The 22,708-nt window shown below is 38.6% G+C and overlaps 1 protein-coding gene across 1 annotated transcript in view; it reads right to left on the bottom strand.

The window, feature by feature from the left end:
• Positions 1–22,708, bottom strand: part of ECT2L (epithelial cell transforming 2 like) — a 77,022-nt gene that overhangs the window by 38,361 nt on the left and 15,953 nt on the right. Inside the window, 6 exon segments of the mRNA XM_055324689.1 lie at positions 393–527; positions 530–560; positions 2,538–2,676; positions 3,643–3,820; positions 4,724–4,976; positions 8,598–8,760. Of these exon segments, the coding sequence (XP_055180664.1) occupies positions 393–527; positions 530–560; positions 2,538–2,676; positions 3,643–3,820; positions 4,724–4,976; positions 8,598–8,760 (899 nt within the window).

Raw genomic sequence — 22,708 nt, 5'->3', positions numbered from 1 at the left:
CTGAACAGAACAAAAAGACTGATCCTCCCTTGAATAAGAGGGAACACCTCCTGTATGATTGCTTTGAACTAGGATATCAACTCTATTAGCAAACTGAAATTTATTTATTTTTTTTTTAATTTTTTTTTAATTTTTATTTATTTATGATAGTCACAAAGAGAGAGAGAGGCAGAGACACAGGCAGAGGGAGAAGCAGGCTCCATGCACCGGGAGCCCGACGTGGGATTCGATCCCGGGTCTCCAGGATCGCGCCCTGGGCCAAAGGCAGGTGCTAAACCGCTGCGCCACCCAGGGATCCCGCAAACTGAAATTTAAATAGTGCTCTGAAGTTCATACACGTGGACAAATGTGGCATTGGTGTAAAGTTGGTTGTTTCCAATCTCGAAGCTTACCTTGGAGTAAATTGATTTCTCTGCTGTCTCCATCACTAAATATCCCCATACTTTGTACCTTCTGCCCATCCAGAGCTTTTTCTATGAGATAAAGCAGGCTGTCCAAGGTTAAGCCGCTATGTTCATACACCACATAATGATACCTGTCTTAATACTGGCCACCGCTATCTAGAAAATGAAACCAAAGCTGATTATTTTAGCATATTTATTAATAAAATAAATGCAATGGGTATGTCATCTGCTGTGATTTTTAAACACTTTTTTCCAGAAATAATTGAAAGAGGAAAATAAGCTGTCTCATTCATTGCTTTCTTTTAAATGATTTTATTTCTTTTTTAATTATAAGAGGAGAAAATTAAGTACCCTTGTAACTCCAGCACTCAGAGATAAATACGATTAACAAGTTAGATTATTTTCTTCCAGCCTTTTTATCTTCGTATATACCCATGAAGAGACGTATATGCAACTTTTAAAAAACAAATTGAGATCATATGATTTTGCAATGGACTTTTAAAATAGATTTAAAGTTTTCCTCTTAATTACAAATTTTTTAGTTAGCAACAGTGATTGGTTAAATATTTGTTATTTAAATAAATATAAAGACCACTGTGCTTTGAATTCAACAACCAGCAGACAGGCTAGAAAGTCATTCAAGTCAATGATTTTTTCCCCCAAACCTCATGCCACTTTCTGAAGGTCACAGTGCAAACTAAACACAGGACTACCACATCGTTATATACTACTTTTTGCCTAAATACCCATCACATTCATAATAAAATGAGTAATTATGGCATTGATAGAGAAGACAAATAGGAGAATGGACTTACTTTAAACTAGATTTTTCACCCATACTGTACTACCAGTTATCCTTATCAGATGCCCAGCTTGATGCCCATTATTAAACATTAGGGAAACTATATGGGGCCCACGGGAAGATCAAAGCTCTGATCTTGCTTTTCTGTGAATTCATGAAACTGGCAGGTTGTAAATGATCAGAGTCAATTTCTAGGTGCCCAGAAAGAATACCGATTTCATATTTTGAAAGCAACCATTTTGTTAGAAATAGGAATTTTTAAAAATCTTTCTAAGTAGGCCAATTAATGTAATTTACTGAATGTAATCCCTTACATATGTCCCTCTTTGTGTATCAGTGCATATAGAGATACATGCAATCATATATCTATAAAATCATACACATATCAATGCATATATTTGCACTCACATATCTATAAAAATACATGCTTCCTATGTCGTCATTGTGCTTCCTTCATTTTTCTTATTAGTCATATTAAAATTAAAATACATAACTTCATTATAGAAAGAACGTATTCGGGTAGCCCATGTGGCTCAGCAGTTGAGCACCTGCCTTCAGCCCAGGGTGTGATCCTGGAGACCTGGCATCAAGTCCCACGTCAGGCTCCCTGCATGGAGCCTGCTTCTCCCTCTGCCTGTCTCTCTCTCTCTGTGTCTCTCATGAATAAATAGATAAAATCTTAAAAAGAAAGAAAGAAAGAAAGAAAACATATTCTGGGGCACCTGAGCTGCTGGGACTTAGTGGTGGAGCACCTGCCTTTGGCTTACGGTGTGATCCCAGGTCAGGGGATGGAGTCCCACATCAGGCTCCCTGACTCCCTGAAAGGAGTCTGCTTCTCCCTCTGCCTATGTCTCTGCCTCTCTGTGTGTGTCTCTCATGAATAAATTAATAAAATCTTTTTTTTTAATTAATGGCACCCTCCTTGAATAGCTCACCAAATGGATTTCTGACATTCTCCTTTTGAGAAATGATGGTAATATGATAATATTTAATTCCTTGGGTATTTCAAAGAGGTTTTAAAATAATCCTTAATCACCTTGCTCTTTTCTGGAATAAGCATAACAAATTCAGTTCAATAAGAATTCACTGGACACTTAATTAAATGCAAGGTAGTTTGGGCCTTTAATGGTTTTTTTTTTTAAAGTAATTTTGACCTATGGTTATCTTTATTGCTTCTGATTTTTAGAAGTGTTTTGGGGTCTGTAAATTTCCCCTTAGGCCATTTTCCTTTTAGAAGAGGAATAATTTTCATACACATGGTGACCAAAAGACTGCCATACATCCCCCCGTATAGGTTCAGAAAAGGGCAGACCTCCTAACATACTCTGTACCTCATATGCAGGAATCCGAGATGATATTAATAAGAAGTGGGGCTGGGAAGCATGTGAAGAGCTGTTATCATTTTTATGAACTCCATGCCAAGTTTTCTTTGATAATAAAGGGTAGGAATGGCTTCCAGAAACATTGCTTCTATTTTATTTTTTATTTTATTTTTTAATTTTTTATTTATTTATGATAGTCACAGAGAGAGAGAGAGAGGGAGAGAGGCAGAGACACAGGCAGAGGGAGAAGCAGGCTCCATGCACCGGGAGCCTGACATGGGATTCGATCCCGGGTCTCCAGGATCACGCCCTGGGCCAAAGGCAGGCGCCAAACTGCTGCGCCACCCAGGGATCCCAGAAACATTGCTTCTATAGGGAAAAGAAGGGTATACGTGAAATTTAAATTTTCTATTAATTGCATTTTGATAACTGAGCACCAACAGGTTGTCTGGGCATCAGTTATACTGAGCAAGGCGCGTGGCCTCAGGACCTCAGTGTCTCCCTCCCTCCCATGGGCACAGCAGCAAATGGGGCTCCTGGGTGGGTTAGGGCCAGAGTTGGCCTCTGGGTCTCTCCTACTCCATTCATGGGATCCTGGAAAGGCTTCCTGGAACTTATTTAGCTTTTGTTGGGCACTTAAAATGAATGTAGTGACATACTCAGCAGTTCAAATGACATTTTAAAAAAGAACAGCTGAGAGATTTAAAATTTCCTAGATCATCTGGTCCTCACAGTTTTCTAAATAATGTCTCCATTCTCTTACCCTTACCCCCACATTTCCATTTGGATACACTTACTCCATAAAAAAAAAATTTCTGAAAAAAAAATGTTACTTTTGCTCAATAACTTTGCACAGAAAATGTACTACATTGCAGCCTCTCTGCAGGGTCAAGAATATTTGAAATATAAAATTTGAATGTTACACATTTCCCTCTTTAGAAAACATGTCATAGACCACCGCTCTTGAAGATGAAGGACTTATCTCTATTGCTATCTCGTAGGATATGAGCCAGATAGTTTTACAAGCTCCCTGTGTGTTAGCTAAATAATTCTAAAATGAATTCTTGGTATCATGGGATGGTCTTGAGCCTTCAGGAGATGGAGGTTTGCTTACCGCTTGGGCAAAGCTTCTAAGGATGCCAAAACAAGCTGTTTCTCCAAAGCTTCATGTAATCCCCCTCGATCCCTCAGATCCTTCAGAGCCTGGGAGAGACGTGGCTGGCATTTGGATTTTAACAATCTAGAGCAGCATGTTCCGCTCACCCAAGGGGGTCGAACTTTGAATAACTCCTCTGAAAAACCAACAGCAGCAGGCTCGGTTGTTTACTTCATGCTTCTCTCAGCCAAATCTACATAGATAAAGGCATCAAAAATAAAGCTGTACCAGGGTACTACTCCAAATGGCCAATACTTCTAGCCCTTTTTACAGACTCTGTTTGGATCTCTTATCCTTTCCGTGCTGTGGCTGCAAGTACAATGGTTGGGTAAGATACCATTTTAAGATGCTACTTACTACTTACCAGTCATGTCAGGTCAAGAAACCAAACTCAGAGAACAAGCACCTCTTTTCTTGTGGAAACCACTTAATCTATTTATAGCCTTCACATCCATGTCTACCCTTCTTGGCTTCAAGTAATCCCCCATTTGTTCCCATCTCACAGAGGGTGAGTCAGTGAAAAAAAGATGTCAGGACTCAAATCACTTTCACTGTTCAAGCAGTGCACAGTGCAAATCAGAAGGCTTTGCTGAGCAGCTCTTATCCTTCCTTCCTTCCCACTTTTCTTTTAGTGCCATTCTTCCTGCTTCCATTCTCAGTTTCACTTCTCCCCCTCTGTCTCCAATCCCAATTTTTCTGTCCTGGACCTATGTCCTTGGCTTTTGCATGTGTTCATACTCCCCTCTCCTCCTTGTCTTTTTTTCTGTCTCATAAACCTGAGAGGAACCAGCACAATAATGGAGGCACTGATATTTGACTTTCTGTGTTTCATCTGAACTCTTTTTTTTTCTTATCCATTAACTTGAAGTATATGGTGGAGGTGGGGAGGGGGAAGAGCTTGTCCTGAGTATACTTTAGAGAATACCCTCCACATGCTATTCCAGAAAGACATAGCTATCCTCCTCTGTGGGAATCTATACATGAATCCATTTTTTTTCTACAATGGTTGGGTAAGATACCATTTTAAGATGCTACTTACTCTTACGTAGTGTACTTTTCTCCCAAATTAATTTTCTTAAGCACTTTTCTCTTTGTTTCTCCTGCAACTCCTCATATTTTGTTTTGGGTTCATTCAGGGTCCCATAGATAGCAGCGGCTTCCCTAGGTGTTAGCCAATCTAAGTTGGACACACAAGCAATGTAATGATGCTTCCAAGCACCATACTCATTATCTGCTGGAGTATAGGGCAGAAACCACCCAAACCTAATGCATTTGGGCATCCATAAGCAGTCCTATAGAAAAAGAAATAAGAAAGATGAGTTGCAAGAAATTTTTACCGATCGTTTCTTAGTAATAATGTTTCTGGGTACACGGATATTTTTTCTTTTTTTTTAATTTTTTTTAAAATTCTTATTTATTTATTTAGTATTTTTTTTAAATTTATTTATTTATGATAGTCAGAGAGAGAGAGAGAGAGAGAGAGAGAGAGAGAGAGAGAGGCAGAGACACAGGCAGAGGGAGAAGCAGGCTCCATGCACCGGGAGCCCGACGTGGGATTCGATCCCGGGTCTCCAGGATCGCGCCCTGGGCCAAAGGCAGGCGCCAAACCGCTGCGCCACCCAGGGATCCCTGGATATTTTTTCTTTACATTGAGATTTCTGTGGCAGCTGACTTGTCATCTGAATTTGACACTAACAAATAAGCATGCCTTATTCCATACAAAAATAGTCTTTGATGACAATATATGTTATATATGAATATATGTATTAGTCATCTCTGTATACCTGCTCCCATAGCATTTGGTTAGCCCTAGATTCTGAGAATTCTGCTACTAGCAATAGCGTTTTCGTTTGTTTCGGACCAAACCTCCCACTGGGAACACCTCTGGTTGAACCATATGATATTGCCAGTATGCAACCAGCTTTGCTATATGGAAACAGCAAATTTCATGTGGTTTAACTGAAGCACCTAGACCAACTATTATAAAACAAGTATTTGAAGGCATATAGAGCTACCAATGCAGTAAGGGCTCATGCAACCATGACCCCAGAGAGAAGGGAAACCTAAAGAGGTAAGCCCAATATTTGGCACTACTTTTCACTTCAAGGCATTTGACAGTTCCAAAGCAAAGCTCCGGCTGAGAAGCAGAGCAGAAAGTTATGGCTGAATGACATGGAAGTTAAGAAAGAATTTTAGGCATTCTCACAAGGAAGAGAGGAAACAATTGTAAACTCAGGGCTCACCAGGGGAAAAAGCCCTGATAATCACAGCAGACTTTCAGCTGAGATCCTTATCAGTGAGGGTAAGGAATTAGACAAACTCTCACAAAGACTGAAACCATTTTAAAATCTCTCCTTCTCTGACTGGATTTAAGTGATGCATTCCTACCCTAACCAAATGCCAGAAGCAAAAGCAAATTCTCTCTGGAGGAAGATTACATCATCCAGAGGCTCAAATTATTGCATCAATATTTTATATCCAATATCTGGTACTCAATCAAAAGCACCAGGCACACAAAAGGATCATAGTTGTCTGTTTCTTCTCTATCTTTTATTATCTTTTATTAAGTAGACAGACTCTCAGGAGAGCCATATGTTGTAATTGTTAAGTATGAACTTAAAAAATAACCCTATAATTAATATGTCTAAAGAAGTTAAGCAGCAAGGTGTGAAATTTTGGTGAAATAATCAAAACCAATATTCTAGAATTGAAAAATATAATAACTGAAGTTTAAAACTCAATGGACCAGTTTAAAAGCAAATTAGAATCTAGCTAAAGAGGTAATTAGTAAACTAAAAAGCTAGAAGCAAAATCCAAGTAGAAACACTAAAGGCCAAAAGGACTAGATAGGAAAAGACGCATGAGAGAACATGAAACTGTGGGAGGTGGTGAATCAGTCTAATGTGTAAATATTGCAATCTCATCAGAAAAAGTAGGAAAATGGGACAGAAGGAATACATGAGGAGATAGTCTGTGAGAAGTTTTCAAAACTGATAAAGATATTAAATATCAGATTCAAAAATCACTGCAAAACACAAAACAGGAGAAATATATACACACACACACTTCTGGGTACATCATAATAAAATTGTAGAAAAGAGAAGACAAGACAGAAAAATATAATCCTAAAAGCCGTTAGAGTAAACAAAAATATTACCATTAAAGGAACAACAATAAAGCTTTCTACTTCTCAAAGAAAAAAAGAGATTATGGAAGCCAAAGAACAACAGAAAAGTTTCAAAGTTTTATAAAATTAACTGCCAGCATGGAGTTCATATTCCCAGTGAAAATATCCTTCAAATATGAAGGTGAAAATCAAGATAGTTTCAAACAGAAATAAGAGAATTTGTCAGCAGCAAGTTGCAATAGAGAAATATTAAAGAGAATTCAAAAGGAAAGGGATCCCAAATGGAAACTCAGAGATGGAAGAAAGGTATGAAGAGCAACAGAAAAAGTATATGGTTACTTATAAGTAAATATTGACTATATCAAATAATAGTCTTGTGAGGTGTATATATATATAATTTATAATAATATAATATATATAATTTATATATATAAATTGTGTTTGTGTATTGTGTGTGTGTGTGTGTGTATAAAATTAAAATATTTGACATGAAGGGCTCCTGGGTGGCTCTGTCAGTTAAGCCTCTGCCTTGGGCTCACGTCATGATCCCAGGGTCCTGGGATTGAGCTGTGTTGGGCTCTCTGCTATGTAGGGAGTCTGCTTATCCCTCTCCCTCTGCTGCTCTCTTGTGCTCTCTCTCTCTCTCTCAAATAAATAAAATCTTAAAAAACAAATTTGACAACAGAGTTGAAGGTAGGTAGAAGCAGAACTATTAGAGTTAAAGGGGTCCTAAGCTCCTTGCATTATCTCAGAAGTGGTTAAAAAAAAAAAAAAAAGCCCTAAGATGAGTGCTGTAATCTCTAGTACAACCATGAGAGAACTGCTAAATAATTCATAATTAACAATATAAAAAACATTTAAGAACTCCAAAAGACAAAAATGGAAACAAAATAAAACACATGGAACAAACAAAAAATACAAAATAAAATGGTGGATTTAAGCTTAAATATGTAGTATATACACAAATGTAAATAGAAAAATTACTCCAGCTGAAAGCCAAAGATTGTCAAATGTTAAAAAGACAACCACCAACAACCATATTCTGTTTACAAGACATATTCCTTAAATATAAGGGCATAAGTTGAAAGTAAAAAGTCAGAAAACAATACATGTGCAAACACTTGGAATGGGTTCTTAAATGCTGTCAATCCAAGGCTCACGGTTGGTTTTGCATGTGGCCTCTCCATAGAGAGCTACGTATTCTCTGAGATCAGACACTCAATGCAAGCCCACCCTGGGAAGTTTGTTCATGGTAAAGAAGTAAATTCATTATTGACTTGTACTCAAAGTATGTCTGCCATCACACTTTATTAAATCTTTAAAAAGAAAATGAGACGACTAGGCCGGAGGCAAAATTAATGGCAGAGGAGGAAAATCTCTTTAACAGATGTTAGCCAAAGAGGGATCAGATGAGGCTGTGGTTGTATAACAGTTTTCAAGGTGAGTTATCATGGGTAAAATAATATCATATAATAACCAAAGCTCAACTAATTTCTCTTGGAAAAAAGTGGACTTCTTTAGCCAAGATAAAACATTTTCTAAATAATTAAATTGAGTAATTTAAAGATTCTTAAAATTACATGAATTATTAGAATAGTGTATATTTCCTTACTTACAAAGTAAATTACTGTATTTAACTTACCCCCATTTTTTTCTCTGAAGAGTAAGTTAATTACTGTTCAAATAACCTCAGTCATTATCTTCAGGAAGGAAGCTACCCCTATTGCTTCATTACAGAATACAGTTGTATTTGCGCCCTATTACTAGAAAGTGACAAGTAGTAAACCTGTTCAGTTAAAAACTTCCAGGGCCAGCTGACTTGTGCAGCTGCACACAGATCTTTTGGATTCAGGAAGGAAAAGATATATAGAGAAATGAAGCGTGGTAACACTGTAGAGAAATCCAGTTTGGCCACTTGCATCCTTTCTGAAAACCAGTCTTGGACACACCTGAAAAGACAGACATGGAAATTTCAATCAGAACACTAGTATCTAAAACTGACCAAAAATCCAATATAAATATTGGTCATTGTTCTTTCTATGATGTTCTGACTTTAAAAAAAAGTTAAGCCTGAAATAACATAAGGAAAAAAATCTGAAATAAACATAGTTATTTAAGCTGTAAATCTGGATTTTCTCTCTTTTTCCTTTACCCCAAATTCAATAAATCAGCAGGTCTTATCAGCTTTACACATATGTATCTCCAAATCCAACTACCTCTCTCCATATCCACTGCTATCACTCTGGTGCAAAGCACCTCCACCTCGCTCCTGCACAACTCCAGCAGTCCTTCCTGACAGTCTCCCTGCTTCTGCTCTTCTTCCTGGGGCCCATTCTCTACACAGCAGCCCAAGTGGTTTTTTAACGATATAAATTAGATAACATCACCCATGCAAGTAAAACCCTACAACGACTTCCTGGTGCAATTAAAATAAAAACCTGTAAGCTACATCACACTTAGTGATGAAATATTAATTCCTTACTCCTAACATCAGGAATAAAGCAAGAATGTTCACTCTCACCACTTCAATTTAACACATACTGGAAGTCCTAGCCATTTCAACATAGCCAGAAAAAAAGTAAAAAAGAATATATATTGGAAAGGAAGCAGCTCATGAACTCTCAATTCATGTATGTAGAATGTACAAAACAATGTTTAAAAAACAACTCAGGAATCTACAAAACAACCATTTAAAAAATTGAACATATTAGCCTAAAATTGTGATGATTTTCTTTTATCTTTTTCATGTTTATGGGATCAAAAGCAATATTCCCATTTTCATTCCTGATATTGGTATTTTGTGTTTTCTTTTTTTTTGGCTTGGTTATTCTTGTTAGGAATTTATCAATTCTATTGCTATTTAAAAATAAAAACAAAAATCCAGCTTTTGTTTTCACAGAAGTTTTCTATTCATTTTCTATTTTATTGATTTCTACTCTTCATCACTTATTTCTTTCTACTTAGTTTGTATGTAATTTGCTATTTGTTTCTAGCTATTTAAGGTGGAAATTTAGATAATTAATTTTAAATCCTTTTTCTCTTTTTCTAATATAAGAAATTAAATGATATATTTTCCTCTCAGCTGTGCTTTAGTTGGATCCTACCCACTTAGATGTGTTGTATTCTCACTGTCATTTAATTTGAAGTATTCTAATTTCCCTTGTGATTTCTTCTTTGGCCACAGGTAATTTGTGAGTTATTTTCCAAATATTTTGGGATTTTCTAGATATTTTATATTTTTTAACCTCAAATTTGTTGCATTGTTGTTTAAAAATATTCATAATTAGATTTTAACAGTTTTGAAATGTACTGAGTCTTATTTTTTGGACTAGGAAATTGTGTATCTTGGTGAAAGTTGCTTTGCTCATAAAAAACATATATATTTAGAAGTTGTTGGGTTTAGTTTTCTATAAATATTAGGTCAAGGTGATTGAGAAGTTTTCTCAGTTCTATATTCTTACTTTTTTGTTGTTTAATTGTTCTATTCAGTCAGCTTTGTTTTATGTAACTTGAAACTCTATTATTTGGTACATATATAATTGTTCTGACTTCTTTATGAATTGATCCTTTTCTCTTTACAAAACATTCCTCTCGGGATCCCTGGGTGGCGCAGCGGTTTGGCGCCTTCCTTTGGCCCCGGGGCGCGATCCTGGAGACCCGGGATCGAATCCCACATCGGGCTCCCGGTGCATGGAGCCTGCTTCTCCCTGTGTCTCTGCCTCTCTTTCTCTCTGTGTGACTATCATAAATTAAAAAAAAAAAAAAAAAAACACATTCCTCTCTATCTTTCTGGTAATATTCCTTGTCTTGAAGTCCATTTTGTCTGATATTAATATTGCCATCCTACTTTTATCCGCTTAGCATTTGTATGGTATATCTTCTATCCTTTTACTTTTAACCAATCAGTGTGTTTATATTTACAATGTATCTTTTGTGGTCAGTATACAGTTAGATCTTGTTTTGTTTTTCTTAAAGCTCATTTGACCATCACTGCCTTTTATTAGAGGGTTTAGTCCACTTATATTTAATATACTTATTGATGTGGTTGAATCCAGGTCTTGATTTTTTGTTTTTCTCTTTTGTTTTATGAAAATTTATTTTTTTATTATTTTTTAAAAATATTTTATTTATTTTTTCATGAGAGACACACACAGAGAGAGAGAGAGAGGCAGAGACACAGGCAGAGGGATAAGAAGGCTCCATGCAGGGAGCCCAATGTGGGACTCGATCCTGGATCTCCAGGATCACACTCTGAGCCAAAGGTGGTGCTAAACCACTGAGCCACCCGGGCTTCCCTGTTTCATGAAAATTTATTCCTCCTCTCCTGCCTTGGTTTGAGATATGAATTTTTTTTGTATTCCATTTCAGTTCCTTTATTGGCTTTTAGGCATACCTCTTGCATTATGCAATTAAGTTGTTGCTAGGAAGTGTACTATGCATCTTTAACATTTCAGTCTATTTAAAGTGAATATTCATTTAAAATTAAGGAACAGTGGAATGGTATAGTTCTTGCCATCCTTTATGCTTTTGTCACAATACTGCACCTACTTATGTTAAAGGCCCATAATACACTGGGTTTGCTTTAAACAGTCATGTATCTTTAAAATGATTTTAAAGTTTTATATTTTTCCACACATTGCCATTTCCTGCTTGCAAATCCAAGTATCCATCTGGTATCAATTTCCTTAGCCTGAAGAATTTCTTTTAGCATTTCTTTACTGCATGTCTTCTGACAATAAACTTTATCAGTTTTACCTGAAAATATCTTTATTTCACTTTAATATTTGTAGTATTATGACCTGCATTAACCAATTTTAATATTTATCATCTTGTAGCCAGACTGGTTTCTGCTATATCATCTTTTCCTCCTTCTCCTCCTCCTTTTTCTTCCTGTTTCACTCCCTTTTTATTTGAAAGCAAATTTAAGACATCATATCACTGCATTCGTCCCACCCACTTTGATGTATTGTACTTTCAATATTATTCAATTTGAAATATTCTAATTTCCTTTATGATTTCTTCTTTGATATTTCAATGTGCCTCAGTAAACAATAAGAGTATTTTTAAAAAACATATAGTATAATATCATCATGCCTAAAGAAATTCAATAATAATTTCTTAATGTGATATTTATTTTAAATTTTTAAAGATGTATTTATTTGGAGAGAATCCCCATGCATGTGCATGTGTGTATGTGTGTGTGTAGGGGGAGGGGCAGAGGGACTCCCCACTGAACAGGGAGCTGGATGTGGTACTCCATCTCACCAACCAGAGATCATGACCTGAGCTGAAACCAAGAGTTAGTCACTCAACCAACTGAGCTACTTAGGACCCCCGTGATATCTATTTTAAAAACATTTTAAACTTATGGCATTCATTGAGAAAACTTCTTACATTGCTCTGCACATGGCCACTTAAGCACAAATGGATCTTGAATGAATAAAAAATCCAAGGTTTCACCAAAGTGGAGGCTTGGAGGCTATGTAGCCCTTGGACCAAAGAGACATTTTATGGCCCAAGAAAGATCCACTGCTGGTCCTGTAGCCACTAACTACAAAAAAAACAGATACCTAATACCTAATTGCCCTCTTTAGATATTGCCAATAAACATCTGTTATAATCCCAAACCAGCAAATAAGTCATAATATTTGCATAAGAATCACTAGAACAAGAAAGTTTGGAAGCAATCCAGGTATTGGTAAGTCAAACTCTTACCTGGAACCCGTAATCGCCTCCATATTTGGTAAAATTACAGATGTTTGTGGCCAATCTCACAGCTAATTGGAAACTGGCAATAAGTATTCACACCAGGGCAGCTTGGGTGGCTCAGCGGTTTAGCGCTGCCTTCAGCCCAGGGTGTGATCCTGGGGACCCAGGATCAAGTCCCACGTTGGGCTCCCTGCATGGAGCCTGCTCCTCCCTCTGCCTGTCTATATCTCTCTATCATGAAGAAATAAATAAAATATTTTTAAAAAATAATTATTTGCCAGAACTCATTTATCTCAAGCCATTTGGACTATAGAACTAGTTCTCACTGCTAAGTGGCCACAGCTGCCCTGTTACTAGATCCTAATGGACACAGATTAACTCAGTGAAAGAAAAGTCCTGTCTCTGAGTAGATCTCATTCTGCAATGTGTCTTCTTTCTCTGACCTCTAAATGTGTAACCACATAAGCTAAATTCCAACAAGGTGAGTCAAGCCCCAGAAAGTTCCAATGTGAAATGAATGACACCTCCAGTTAGGGACCAGAAAAAGCTTAGTTACCTACATAAACAAACTGAACATTCATGAGACCCAGAGAAGGTCTTCACCAGTAATTTACTCAAACTGCTGGTTTAACTGGAGCCTCATCTATAAATCTTGGGAGAAGGAAAAATTCTATCTTGTAACAGAACATCAGTTAATAATACATGTAGAAGCAATTAAGAAGTCAGAAAATGAGCACTTGGCAGCTATCACAGTAATAATTATGTCAGATGAGAATCATCAATGGAGACTCAAACTAGTGGGTGAAAAATATGATGAGGAACAGGGCATTTGCATAGATTCAAATACTTTTAAATATATTTAAAATTAATCACTCAAAGACTTCCTAATTATTAATTAATAAGTATAAAATATTTAATAATTAATCATCTTAACCAAGTGATAAGTCAACATCACGAGCAATGGGACAAATCAACATGGTATGCCCCAGTGTGATCTGCTGAGAAGAACACAGCATCACTTCTGTGTTATTCCTGCCAAGAATGTTTAACTTGAACATAATCTTAAGGAAGTATCAGCCAACCACACACTGAAGGTCATTCAACAGAGTAGGTCTGTATTCTTCAAAAGTGTTAAGCAATAAAAGACAAGGAAAAACTAAAGAACTACTCCACATCGAAAGTGGATATAGAGACGTGAAAACTAAATACAATAGGTGATCCTGGATTGGATTCTAGACTGAGAAGGAAAGGTTGATTACAAAAGACGTTGTTGGAACAATCAGGAATATTCAAATGGAGTCTGTGGATTAGACCATAGTACTGTATCAATGCTGATTTCTTTTTTTTTTATAAATATGGATTTTTTTAAATTTTTATTTATTTATGATAGTCACAGAGAGAGAAAGAGAGAGAGGCAGAGACACAGGCAGAGGGAGAAGCAGGCTCCATGCTGGGAGCCCGACGTGGGATTCGATCCCGGGTCTCCAGGATCGCGCCCTGGGCCAAAGGCAGGCGCCAAACCGCTGCGCCACCCAGGGATCCCCTCAATGCTGATTTCTTGATATTAGAGGATGTACTTTGATTTTTCAGCAGAATGTCCTTGATTTTTTAGGAAACACATACTGAGATGCTTAAGGTTAATGGAGCATCATGTTTGCAACATATTCTTTTTTTTATTTTAAAGATTTTATTTATTGATTCATGAGAGACAGAGAGAGAGAGAGAGAGAGAGGCAGAGAAATAGGCAGAGGGAGAAGCAGGCTCCCCACAAGGAGCCTGATGTGGGACTTGATCCCAGACCCCAGGATCATGCCCTGATCCGAAAGCAGACACTCAACCGCTGAGCCACCCATGCGTCCCATGCAACATATTCTCATATGATTCAGAATAATAAGGTAAAAATGGTAAATGTTAATAGTTGAAGAATCCAGGTAAAAAGCATAAAGGAATTATTTTCATTATTTTTGCATTTTTTCTATTAAGTTGAAATTTAGGGCAAAATAAAAAAGGTTTTTGTTTTTTAAAGATTAACTGCTTCATTTGGAAGGTTTAGTGACTGCCTATTATTTTGTGTGTTTCTACTTCCCTGACTATTTTAGGGCACTGCTCTTTCTTTCTTTCTTTTTTTCTTTAAGATTATTTACTTATTTATTCATGAGAGACACACACAGAGAGAGGCAGACACAGGCAGAGAAAGAAGCAGGCTCCATGCAGGGAGCCCAATGTGGACTCAATCCCAGGACTCCAGGGTCACACCCTGGGACAAAGGCAACCGCTGAGCCACCCAGGGGTCCCAGGGTACTGCTTTCTTGATCCCTATCCATGCAGCTTTATCACAACGTGAGATAAAACAGAGTGATTTAAAATGATCTTACTAGATCTCACTCATATGTGGAATTTAAGAAAAGAAAACAGGGGCACCTGGGTGGCACAGTTGGTTAAGTGTCTGACTCTTGGTTATGGCTCAGGTCATGGTCTCAGGGTCATGGGATCCAGCCCTACATCAGGCTCTACACTCAGCACAGAGTCTGCTTGGGTTTCTCTCTCCCTCTACCCCACCCCCCCACAACACTCTCTCTAAAATAAATTTTAAAAAGGAAACAGAAGAACATATGGGAATGGGGAAAAGAAAAAAAGGAGGGAGGGAAACAAGCCATAAGTGACTCTTAAGAATAAAGAACCACCTCAGGGTTGCTGGAGGGAGGTGGGTGGAGGATGGGCTAAATGGGGGTTGGGTATCACAGAGAGCACTTGTTGTGATGAGCACTAGGTATTGTGTGTAATAGATCAATCACTGAATGCTACTCCAGAAACTAATGTTGTACTATATGTTAACTAGCAAAATTTAAATAAAAATAAATAAATAAAATGAACTTGTTGTTAAAAAAATAAATAAAATGAACCTGTTTGTATGCAGTAGGGGGAAAGTGTGTGTGTGTATATATACAGTATATAGTATACTGTATATAGCAACTACAGACAAAAGTATCACAAGGGGAATCCTCTCATTGTTAATAGATTAACATTGAGGCTGAATGAGCCTGTGATAATATCAAGAACAGTTAATCCCAGTGGATCCCTGACCTAACTCCTCAGTGTCCCAGGCAGGCTTCAGCATCCTTTCATTAGCCCTTGGGGGACAATATGCTCTCATTTAGAATTCCAAAACAGAACAATAAAATGAGGTATAAAACAAAAATGTTTTTCACCTCCTTTTCAAAGATGCGTCTCAGGATCTTGAGGTTTCATTCCCATCCACAGCATCTACTATGCCATCCCAGTCAAGCAAGGGAGAACTAAATCTGCATTACTATTTATTTATTTAATTAATTTTTAAAAGATTTTATTTTTAAACCATATGTACACCCAGCGTCGGGCTGGAACTCAACAACCTCGAGATCAAGAGTCACATACTCTACCAACTGAGCCAGCCAGACACTCTGAGAATACTTTCTAAAGTGGACCTTGATTATGCAAGTTGTATGTTTGTTCCTAGTCAGCACTGCTACAAGGACACATTCAAGTATAATGAATCTTAAGCAAGAAAGAAGGAAAATGTTTCAGTCACATTAAAAAAAAAAAATCAGTATCCAAGCAGCACAACTAGGGTAGTTTGCAGTAATGACATTGTGGCTCATTGCATTTTAGTTAATGTTACAAAGTAAGAAACCCATGAAGAGAAATAAAAACATGTAAGGAGACAATGAACAAAATGTGCTTTGCTCCTTTATTGTGACAAGGATAACTTCATTTAAATAATTCATGACACTACTTTGCAGTGTGTTCCCGAATGTACAATGTGTACTTTGCAAAAATAATAAGGCTTAGGAATACAGAACTTGAATCTAATTCTTGGCTCTTAAATTTCTGATAAGAAGTAGAAAGAAGTTACTCAAATTGTGATGAAAATGGGTGGCTTATCAGTTGAGCGCCTGCCTTCAGTTCAGGGCATGATCCTAGGGTCCAGAGAGTGTCCCACATTGGGCTCCCTGCGAGGAGCCTGATTCTCCCTCTATCTGCCTCTCTCTCTCTCTCTGTGTGTGTGTGTCTCTCATGAAGAAATAAAATCCTTAAAAAAAATTATTGGAAGAAGAACTTGCAGAGATGTCTGCTTTCTTGCCACCTGGGCAGTTCCCTGTAGTCTTGCCTAGTGGCTTTACAAACGCTTTCTGGCATGTCAAGGGCCTATCTTAGGTGGATTTCCATATGGAAGCCAGTGTCACACAGGATAATGACTAGCTTTGGGTTATAAAGGTAGTGGAGACCCATGTGCTGAAGTCTCCAGTGAGTAATACAGCAAAGCCAGGTGAGGGGGAAGCAAAAAGGGAGGGTGATTGAAAAGTGTCTTAAAAAGATGATAAAAAATAAAATAAAATATATTAAATAAAAATATGATAAAATAGGGATGCCTGGATGGCTCAGTGGTTGAGCATCTACCTTCAGCTCAGGGTGTGATCCTGAAGTCCCGGGATTGACTCCCATATCAGGCTCCTCGCAGGGCAACCTGCTTCTCCCTCTGCCTGTGTCTCTGCATCCCTCATGAATAAGTAAATAAATAAAATATTTTTAAAAATCTTAAAATAATTCGTATGTTCTGATTCATGTAAGCATAAAAAATATAAGGTTCTATCTGGAGGGTGGGATTATGGATAATTGGTATTTCCCTCTTTTTGCTGACTCACATTTTCCAATGCTTCTAACAAAAGACTGGTGTTACTACTGAATAGACAGAGAAGGTCCCAGGCTTCTACCCATGTCGTCCTGGCCAGGTGGCTCACTCATCCTCCAAGTCTTTGCTTGTCTGACTTCCTAGGCATCCTTCAGACTCCAATCTCAATGTCAGAGCCTCAGGGAAAGTGGACCCAATCCCTGGGACTGGGTGAGGTCACCTTACTTTTCCTTCGTCACTTTTCACAGTCATAGCTATATTTATCTGCTATCTATCGGGTTGACAAAGCCCACCTTGGATTCTGAGAAATAAAGGATAATGCCTGTACACAGACCTGTCATGTTATAAAAGTGCAGTATGACTTCCCATGTATATTACATATTGTATAACTTATGGCCAGTGAAGCAATATGGTGCCTGGGAAGGAGTGAGAGATTTTAGCTGGAACCAGTGTGGTAGATCTAAATTACATGGCTCGTGGAAAGCTATTTTTACAACAATATAGGCGACCATACAAGGTAACGATAGTGAAATTTTAGGGTGATATTCCTGGTGTACTCACAGAATCCCCCCACTCCCCCAACAGGCTGACCATTCCTGCTGCCCAAATACTAGCCTGTATGAGGAGGCTACTGCCACTCACTGAGCTCTCTTTTCTTAATGCCATCTCCCGTGCCTTGCTGAAACTGTGTCCTATACACTCAATATGCTCTATAATATAATCTAAGCATGATTTTTGTATTTCCATTCTTTTTTTTTTATTTTTTTATTCACTTATGACAGTCACAGAGAGAGAGAGAGAGAGAGAGAGGTGCAGAGACACAGGCAGAGGAAGAAGCAGGCTCCATGCACCGGGAGCCCGACGTGGGATTCGATCCCGGGTCTCCAGGATCGCGCCCTGGGCCAAAGGCAGGCGCCAAACCACTGCGCCACCCAGGGATCCCTGTATTTCCATTCTTGCTGACCCTCCAACTCAATCCATTTTGGGGCTCACTCATTATTTAAAGTCTTTCTCTTCCACTGGACAACAAGCTGCATGAAAGAAGGTGTGCTGGTTGTCTCATTTGCTGCTTTGTCCCCAGCACCCAGTACAGTGCTTCTAACTTGGCAGGAACTAAATAAATATGTGTAAGTTAGAATAAAGAAAGAATAAAAATAAATAATAGAAATTCACTGTTTATATTAATTCCTATTCATTCTGACAAATACCACTGACATAGTGGCCTAAAGCAGTAGAAATTTATTTTCCAGAGTTCTGGAGATCAGAAGTCTCATCAGTTACACTGGGCTAGGTGTTGGCAATGCTGGCTCCTTCTAGAAGCTTGGAGGGGAGAATCTGTCTCTTTGTCCCCTTCAGGTTCTAGAAGTTGGTTGCCTTCCTTGGCTCATGGCCCTTTCTTCCATCTTCAAAGCCAGTAGCATATGGCTTCACATGTCTCCATCTCTCTGACTGCTCCAGACATCACATAGTCTTTCCGTCATGCCTCTTGCAACCCTTATAAGGACCACTGTGATTATGATCTGAGCCCCAATAATGCAAGATAATGTCCCCATCTCAAAATCCTTAATCACATCAGCAAACCACCTTTGCCCCATAAGGTAACATCTGCAGGTTCCAGGAATGACAGCATGGACATATCTGGAGGCCACTATTTAGTCTACTGCACTGCTCTCACTTCCAAGAACATGGAAAACACTCCAAAATATTTAGTGGTACTACGTTGTGCTGTCAAATATCCAGTGAGAGGCATGGATGTTCTCTTGACCTAGGACAAGGTTTATTCTACTAAAATATGAACTTCAGAAGGTAGGAATCTTTTACTCTCTGTTTAGTGTTGAGTCCTTGCACCCAGAAATGTGCTTGGCACGTGGCTGGCACTCAGTAAACATTTGTTGAGTGCTGGATGAACAGCACTCTTTTGACACCCATCATTTACTTCCTTTTCTTTCTTTCTTTTCTTTTTTCTTTCTTTCTTTCTTTTTTTTTTTTTTTTACTTCCCTTTCTTTAGGTAAAATAACTTCGTTGTTTATATGTTGTTCCAGGTGGTTCTACAGAAACTGACTCCATCCCTGGTTCCAAAAAGCATATGATCAAGGCTAATTCAATTCATGTGGGTCCACTCTTATGGCCACAGCAATTGGCAAAAATTGGGGCATGGACCTACTAGTCTCACCATAGTGAAGCTCAAACAGAGAAATTCTTTTTATTTCTGTACACAACTGAAAAAACATAATATGAAGGCACAACTGCCAAAGGCAGAGCAGAAGAACAGAAAGAATCAAGTTATTGGTTTTATTACTGAACCTCTGAATTGAGCTTCAACCGCAGCCAAACTTACTCTGGATTTTTCAATTAGTTAAGAGGGAAATTTTTCCTTTATTATTTGTGTTAGGGTTACTTACAACGATACATTTGAAAACCACTAAGCATTAGTGCCACAGAAAGATGAAGAAGGCATCTAGAGAACAGGTAATTCTGTTTCATTAAGAATAGAAGGGGTGGGGCACTCAGGTAGTCTGTGCTCCTGCCTCTGAGGAAGAGTAGAATCAAGGGGTGGAAGAAGCCTTGGGGCCTTCAGGTCACCCAGGCCTTGTGTCTTACACTTGGCTGTGTTCCACATCACTCTGAGAATGGACTAAAACCACTTTTTCAGCCCCATCCTGATGAGTTGAGCCACAATCTCTATGGGTGAGGCTCGGAGTCTATGTTTTTACAAATTCCAAGTAATACTAATGGGCCTAGCCCTTTTCAGCATTGGTGAAATTGACTTCACAGGGCAGCAGATCTTGATGCTCAGGTTAAGTCAAGTACAAAGCACTGAATGTATGTATGGCGGTTTTAGGATAGGAGTAGGATAGCTCCTTTTTAAGGCCCTGAGCCAATTAAATACTGAGACACTGCACAACAGGCTCTCTCCTATGTGTAAAGAGCATCAGTTGACTGCTAAATGCGTTTTGTTTTTCTAAATGTAGCTGATTACAGCTCAATTCTGGAGAATTGTTATGATTAGAGAAGGTACAGCTAGATAAATGGACTCTTACAGACCATTTTAAAACTATTTCTCTTCCTTACATTTAAGCAATAAGGAGGGTCAGGGCAGTTCCGAGGTTAGTGAATTCAAGGGCTCAGAGATGTCATCAAGCTACAAAGATCGTCCATATTTTCACTTTGCCTGCTTGGTAGTTTTTTCTGGTCCTTAGACATGTCCCTAGAGGTGATTTCCAAATGACTACTGTGAGGAGTGATCCTCACAGGATGCAAAAGGGCATGTTCCTTCCTCAAACCCCTATTTAAGTCCCTTTCAGAGTGAAGACAACTCTCCCAGAAGCTCTCTAGTGGCCAATCTCTATGTCCCCTTGGGAAGAATTTGTAGCTACATGCCTGTTTATAATTCAGACACCAGCAAGGGGGTGGACTCATCATGATCCTGTCCAAGCCTGACTCACCCTTAGTGGGGCAGAGTGATAAGCCACCTCTGAAAAACACACTGCCTGCAGACGAAAGGCTTCTGTCAGGAATATGGAGAAGAAACAGAGAATGATGTGGGCAGGTGAGTAATCGACAGTGCCCAGCCCACTAAACACGAACTGAAGGAAAGGAATGGAAGATCTATCTAGCTGCCTCAGCTGTCCAATCTGCATGACCTTCACAGATGCCTCCTCCTTTACTTCAGACCTCTTATTTATCTCCATTCTTGTTCCCTTTTACCCTGAAGACACTACTTGCAGGTATTTCTTACATGGTTAAATGTGGTTTTAATATCTGGTAGTGTAACTCTTATTCTTTTTTTCTGTATGCGTATGCTTTTCTTAGCTGTGGCTATACATTTGCTTTTCTGGATTAGCTTTGGAGTCAGTTTCCCAAGGTCCATAAAAATATCCTATTGGGGAATCTGTATCAGGATTGACTTGAACTTGAAGATTAATTTAGAGAGAATTGGCATGGCACATCTATCTATTCAGGCTTGGTTGGTTTTGTTTTGTTTTGTTAGCTATCCTTTAACACAAACTCATAATTTTCTTTGTAAGGGTCTTGCACTTCTCTTTTTACTTTTATACAACAGACATAGGGAAGCAGAGCTGAGAGAAGGGGGAGTGGGGAGGGGGGCGCAGGCAGGCCCACCAGCCCAGGGAACATTATTTGAATCGAAGGATCTAGCCCAGCCTAAAGCCAGACAAATCTTTTTTTTTTTTTTAAGTTTTTTAATTTTTATTTTATTTATGATAGTCACAGAGAGAGAGAGAGAGAGAGAGAGGCAGAGACACAGGCAGAGGGAGAAGCAGGCTCCATGCACCGGGAGCCCGACGTGGGACTCGACCCCGGGTCTCCAGGATCGCGCCCTGGGCCAAAGGCAGGCGCCAAACCGCTGCGCCACCCAGGGATCCCAAGCCAGACAAATCTTAAGTCAATATGTTCCTATTTCTTCTTAAGCTGGTTTGAATTCCATTTCTGTTATTTGCTCTTGAGAGCATTCTGACCATGACATCAAAAAAACACAGAGAGAGCAGGAGGAAAGATGACAAACACACTGTGCACTGGAGGCATTCTACTTCTGCTTTTAAGACTTGCTGGCCTGCTGTGGTCTCATGGGCTGTCACTTCTCCACTTCTTTTGCCGTAAACCTCCTGGCCATTTCCTAAAGAGATTCTTAAATACAGAATAGAGACAAATGTTCTCTTAAAACTTTTCTCCATTCTCCAGTGATTTACCTGTGAATCGGACTCCTATGCAGAGAAGTTTTGGTAGCTAAGAGGATTCTTGGTAGCTGTGGAAGCTACAGGTACTTTATAAATAGCTAGTAGTATTCATTATCAGGGCTGCTGCATTTGGGAAGTTGTGCAATGAAGAACTTCAGGAGATGCCATTATCACAGATGATAGTGTGAAACAGGAGTTGTGTGACACACTACCCTTGGGTAGTATTATTGTGCATAATTCCTTTTGCAATTTTCTTGAGTTGATTAACAAAAAGTCTTGAATGAAGCAAAGTATCAGTAATCTCCCATATTTGGGAATTGTAACATCTTGAAAAGTTTCTTCCTCCAAATGAAACCTTTGTTCTGATTAATTTTTTCTTATCCTTGTCATTAGGAATATTTTGAACATCATTCATCCAACAAGCATTTACTGAGTGGCTGCTATTTATCTACTATTGCTCTAAGTGTTAGGGACACAAAGACTCACCAGAAAAAGTTCTTGCCCTCATGGAGCAGGAGTCCAGTGGAGCATGCAGACAGTAAATAAATGAGCACTGTATATAACATAATGTGGGGGGTGCTAAGTGCTATAAAGACAAGTTAGACATTATAAACCATTGTAGAGAATGGTATCCCTTATAAACTGGAAATGAGGATCTCTTAGGCACAAGCTTTGCCAAGCATAAGCCAATGACCTTCCCACCACCCACCCTCCTCGTCCTCATCCCCACCCAATAAAAAAGCTCTGGGTTTTTGGTTTCTCCTTTTAAACTCAAGGATTTTTCTTCTTCACTTCATCCACCTCTAAAAACTGCCCCAATG

The sequence above is a fragment of the Nyctereutes procyonoides genome, unplaced genomic scaffold (assembly GCF_905146905.1).
Source record: "Nyctereutes procyonoides isolate TBG_1078 unplaced genomic scaffold, NYPRO_anot_genome, whole genome shotgun sequence".
Classification (NCBI taxonomy): Eukaryota; Metazoa; Chordata; class Mammalia; order Carnivora; family Canidae; genus Nyctereutes; species Nyctereutes procyonoides.
Note: the sequence above shows the minus strand (reverse complement) of the source record. Positions and strands in the feature narration are given on the sequence as shown.